The sequence below is a fragment of the Limulus polyphemus genome, unplaced genomic scaffold (assembly GCF_000517525.1).
Source record: "Limulus polyphemus unplaced genomic scaffold, Limulus_polyphemus-2.1.2 Scaffold11561, whole genome shotgun sequence".
Lineage (NCBI taxonomy): Eukaryota > Metazoa > Arthropoda > Merostomata > Xiphosura > Limulidae > Limulus > Limulus polyphemus.
Genome location: NW_013677171.1, coordinates 1 through 5,940, shown reverse-complemented (window position 1 = coordinate 5,940; position 5,940 = coordinate 1). Strand labels below are relative to the sequence as shown.

At 33.0% G+C, this 5,940-nt stretch overlaps 1 protein-coding gene across 1 annotated transcript in view; it reads right to left on the bottom strand.

The window, feature by feature from the left end:
- Window positions 1-2,292, bottom strand: part of LOC106476782 (transmembrane protease serine 6-like) — an 8,276-nt gene extending 5,984 nt beyond the window's left edge. The window contains exons 1-2 of the mRNA XM_013937408.2: window positions 2,137-2,292; window positions 1,476-1,645 (exon numbers count right to left, since the gene is read on the bottom strand). Coding sequence (XP_013792862.1) covers window positions 1,476-1,645; window positions 2,137-2,218 — 252 coding nt within the window. The 5' untranslated portion in view covers window positions 2,219-2,292. The remainder of the gene's footprint in view (window positions 1-1,475; window positions 1,646-2,136) is intronic.
- Window positions 2,293-5,940: the final 3,648 nt, after the last annotated feature.

Sequence of the window (5,940 nt, the reverse complement as noted above, 5' to 3'; positions counted from 1 at the left end):
TATTTTGTCAAACATATATACAAAGAACACCCAGTTGATCTTGTCGTCCATTAAAACACTTACTTCTCACCAAATTACTTTGGATTATTATTTTGTCAAACATATATACAAAGAACACCCAGTTGATGTCGTCGTCCATTAAAACACTTACTTCTCACCAGATTACTTGGGATTATAATCTTGTCAAACATATAGACAAAGAACACCCAGTTAATCTCGTCGTGCGTTAAAACATTTACTTCTCACCAAATTACTTTGGATTATAATCTTGTCAAACATATAGACAAAGAACACCCAGTTGATCTTGTCGTCCATTAAAACACTTACTTCTCACCAAATTACTTTGGATTATGATTTTGTCAAACATATAGACAAAGAACACCCAGTTGATCTTGTCGTCCATTAAAACACTTACTTCTCACCAAATTACTTTAGATTATAATCTTGTCAAACATATAGACAAAGAACACCCAGTTGATCTCGTCGGCCATTAAAACACTTACTTCTCACCAAATTACTTTGGATTATTATTTTGTCAAACATATAGACAAAGAACACCCAGTTGATCTTGTCGTCCATTAAAACACTTACTTCTCACCAAATTACTTTGGATTATTATTTTGTCAAACATATAACAAAGAACATCCAGTTGATTTTGTCGTCCATTAAAACACTTACTTCTCACCAAATTACTTTGGATTATAATCTTGTCAAACATATATACAAAGAACACCCAGTTGATCTCTTAACATTTAATTGTTTAACTTGTTAACACTCTTAAGATTAATCTCGTCAATATCCTGAACGCTTTTTTCGTTAACAATTCTCGTATTTCACGTGTTTTCTCTGACCTTTAGCCTCGCATATGAATGAAATTTCGTAATGAAAAATAATTTAGATGTTTTACATTAGTAATAAGTCATGTGACCAAAATGCGATAGAACGAGAATACCCATATTTTTGAACATAAAATAAAAAAATCAGAAAATCTTCGAAGTGTGCTATCTTTTTTACCTCGTGTTTTTATTTCTTCTAGTACCAAAGTGAATTACATTCACACTTATCCAGGATCCTAGGCGAAATATTAGAAGGTATTCTAGGTTTCTGTCGCTATGGCAACACTTATTTTTGCTTTTGTTTTATTAAATTTTTTAAAACATTTTATATTTGATATAGTTAGAAATATTACTGTATTTGCAATTCACTTAAGATTTTCTTCAGTTTGTTTGTTTATAATCAAGCACAAAGTAGCACAATGGGATCTCTGTGCTCTGCCCACCACGGGTATCGAAACCCGGATTTTAGCGTTGTAAGTCCGCAGACATACCGCTGTGCCACTGGGGGGGGGATTTTCTTCAGAGTAATAATTACTTATACTTTACTTTTCTTTTAGAAATAGTAAGTTTTATTCGAACTCGGATTAAACCTTTTGTATAAAATATTATTACACAGGTACTTTTTCAAGAAATACCTACTTGTTCTTTTGGAGCAACAAGCCTCCACGTGCAGTTCAAATTCGGCTCATAGAAATGAAAGTTATTAAAGCTTGGGGAGGTAACCAAGCCGCGAGACTCATTAACAACTAAAGGTCTGGTGGGTCCACATGCAACTGTGCTATTTACTCGTTCAATGTCCAAAGATGATGCTGAAATAAAAAGATTATTATTATTATTGGTTAAGTGAATTCAACGAGGGTTGGATACCAAGACATATATTAACATCTGGCAGTGGAGTTTAAAGTGAACCTTCTTAACTTTAATAAACTTGACTTATTCTATAATTATAGTTTCAAAATCTACCTTTAATGAGTTTTCTTTACCGTGATATCCTAATTTGATTGCAGGGATAACATTAAGCCTTACAAGATAGGAAGAAATTCACCCGAAATCAGCATTCTTTGAGTCTTCTTAATAAGTGCATGTGAATGATTTTTAGTCCCTGATGTGAACGAAGATAATCCTACCATACCTAATACACTTGCAAATTCTAAATTTCAGCCAAGCCTAAAAGATTTCAAAAAATGAAAACAATATACGAAGTTTTGAAAATGTGAGTAATAAAAATCCACACTTTTTGATGTACATATCTTAGGCATGGCAACATTATTATTTTCCACTTATCTTTAATGATCCTTACCTTTTACAGCGATAATGCCCAGAATAAGACTTAAAACAAACGAGTTTATTAATTGCTGTTTGAGTTGCAAGTTAGAAGACATTGTGTATCTCTGACTACCTTCGGACAAGTACTCCACATTATTTAACAGATATCAAACTGGGCGTTTATTTGAACCCATTATCTTTTTGTTTTGTTTTGAAAAAAAAAAAAAGTATATGCGTTGGACATCGCGTGATCTACTGTGATATTCTTATCGTGTAATAATACATTGTTGAATCTTATGCTCGTCAACTTTGCGAAATGCTTTGTTATCGACGTGTTAGTTGCAAGCTCTTTTATTGATCTGTTGTCCTAAAAAAGTGCTGTAAACAGTTTCAGGTTAGGTTTAGTTGAATTATCTGGGTGAGTGTTTACACTGAAATATTTGATTAAGCTACCTACATATTGACAAATCAAGATCACCACATTATATAAAACCCGGAAGAAACAATGTACAAGCTCAAGGTGGAATGGAAGGTGTGTAACCAAGCTTGCTTATAGAATTACCTTTCATAAATAAATGGCACCGTCGACTTTCAAAATTTAATTTAGTGATAATAAAAGTAAGAATATTTTTTTTCAAATACTTTAATTGAGTACAATTACGTATTCTACTTCGGTTAATGCCAACGTACACAAATGAAGTTTTCACATCTTATAAATTAATTTCATGATGTTACAAAATTACAGTAGGCTTATAACGATGTCCAGTTTATTTATGGGTGAAGATCCTCTGTTTTAAAACATGGAAATAATCAATTTTCATCCTCAACAAAAGATGATGCAAGAAAAACATACATTTACTTAAAAAATACAGAAGTGATTAAACCAATAAGTTCCAGCTAGTAGATCCCTGAATCCTACACTTTATGTTGAACCAATGATATTTTTCTCCCTTGTTTATATCACATATGCATTTTGAGATCCCAGCTTCTAGATTCGGCTTTATATATACATGAACATGCGCAGTAAACAGACGTATCGTTTGTTTATTGTTACTTATATATAAACATATGCAGTATACGGACGTACCGTTTGTTTATTGTTACCTATATATGAACATGTGCAGTATACGGACGTACCGTTTGTTTATTGTTACCTATATATGAACATGTGCAGTATACAGACGTATCGTTTGTTTATTGTTACCTATATATGAACATGTGCAGTATACAGACGTATCGTTTTTTACCGTTACCTATATATGAACATGTGCAGTATACAGACGTATCGTTTGTTTATTGTTACCTATATATGAACATGTGCAGTATACAGACGTATCGTTTGTTTACTGTTACATACATGTGAACATGTGCAGTATACAGACGTATCGTTTGTTTATTGTTACATATATATGAACATGTGCAGTAAACAGACGTACCGTTTGTTTATTGTTACCTATATATGAACATGTGCAGTATACAGACGTATCGTTTTTTATCGTTACCTATATATGAACATGTGCAGTATACAGACGTATCGTTTGTTTATTGTTACCTATATATGAACATGTGCAGTATACAGACGTACCGTTTGTTTATTGTTACCTATATATGAACATGTGTAGTAAACAAACGTACCGTTTGTTTATTGTTACCTCAATAACCTGAATATTTATATTACGTAAACAGCTGAGATGACAACATTTCAAAACAGAAATTTACTAATATGTGAAATATTTTAATCAATTCATATTTCCATAGAAACTCTTACTGTCCCTGGGTGATCAAAGGTAATGAAGATATCCACGGGCATTTAGGAGCATAATTTAAACAAGCACCAAAGTTTTTACTTCATTCACTAAGTAAATGATGGAAACAATAACTATTACAACGCATTCATCATGACGTCACGAAGTCGAACCTTTGTCTCATGTCAGTGTTATTAACAAGTAATCCATTTTCCAACGAATTCCGTGTATAGGCTTCAATTCTATGTTTGTGAAGAAATGATAGTAATTGAATAAGGACTCAATGTGGTCATCAAAATCATATCTTCACGTTGACAATGGAGACTTTTTTTGTTGATTGTGTAACTCGATAACAAAAATGTAGCTGAACGTTTCGAAAGCTCATATTACTCGTGGTTTTCACACTGAAAGATATTTCAACGTATTTAGTTATTCAGGGGAAAGATGAAATATTAACTGTTATAAAAAAATACTCAAGCACTTATAAAATAACGTAATAATGTTATGAAAAAGTACGAGATGTTTCCCTCGAGCTTCTTCTTCAAAGTAACATTTAGATTTACAGATTTGCTGCCTTTCTTTACATTCTAGAACTACACTTTATTACCTAACAATAATACAACGATACCTGGACTCTTTCTTAAAAAACAGCAAGCAGAAATTGATTCAATTATTCAAAAAGATAAAATATAAGTATTTAGTTATGTCTGTGGCCAGACATGACCTAGTGATTAACTTGTGATTCTCAGAATCCACGGTTCACGACCCGTTGACTTTGGACCGTCATTGCTTTATAAGAGCGATGGTAATATCGATTAGTCGAGTGTTGGAAATAAATACTGTTGACTAGCGGCCTTATCTCTAATCAATCCGTTCAGAATTAGAGACAGCTATGCAAAGATATCCCTTTCGTAGTTTTGTGTGACATTCTGTCACAAATATACAGACTATGTTTGTGTGGTGCTCCTAAACCTAATGTGTTAATGTTGTAGGTGAGCAAAATGTAAATTGAAAGTTGAATACTTCTAATGAACTAACTACATTATTTTTAACCTCTATGGAACATTTGTTCCATATTACAGAATTTAGGGTTAGTCCACTTATTTCTCATTCCTATAAGCTCATGGAATATTTTATAATGTGGATTGTAATTCTTGGGGGATTGACAACATCAGTGACTTTATAGACCTAATTTGAATGTCAGATCAGTTGGTCAAAGTAAAATTCAAAATACCAAACATTATTATTTTTTTAGGTTTTGAAGATTAAATCGATGTTAGAACCACTGAAATGGGGAGTGAACTTTAAGAATGGTTCCAAGGAGAAATAGGTGGGAATCAAAGACAAACAGTGTTGGTCATACGGATCCACAACAAAACCGGAAGCTCTTGATTAGCAAGGATCTCTTGTTAATTTTTTAATGTTGCATATCTTACAGTTTTATAATGCCACTGGATTTAACGCCCATCACAATGGAGTGGGAGAATCTAATTTAACAATCACCCCTTAACCCGCAACATTGAACAGTTATCTATCTATGATGATATAAAATATATTTTACCTTTCCATGTAAATGTTCAAGCAGGTGTACTGTTCAAACAGATGGTTGTATATTTTCACTAGTCTCCTACCTTAGAATAATGTAACATATTACAAGGATTATGTTTATAGTTGCTTAGCCTTGTTTCTGTGTCATGCTTTCCTGGAGTGGTGTCATAATCATTCCAATGGTGTGGTATGGAGACGTGTACAAGTTAGTATACGTTGTGATTTATCTTCCGTGAATATGTTTAATGGGTTTTGTTTGTTTGTTTGATTAAGCACAAAATTTCATAATGGGCTATCTGCTCTTTACCCACCACTGAGATCAAACCCCTAATTTTAGCATTATAAGCCCTCAAGCTTACTGCTGAACCACCAGGGTGGTAGTGGTATTTATCACTGGGAACGATGATTGACATGGGAAGTCTAAAGATTGTGAAATACCATACTGCAAGTCTGGTCTCACCGAACAGTAGTATTTCATCATTCTGAACAGTAGTATTTCATCATTCTGAACAGTAGTATTTCATCATTCTGAACAGTAGTATTTC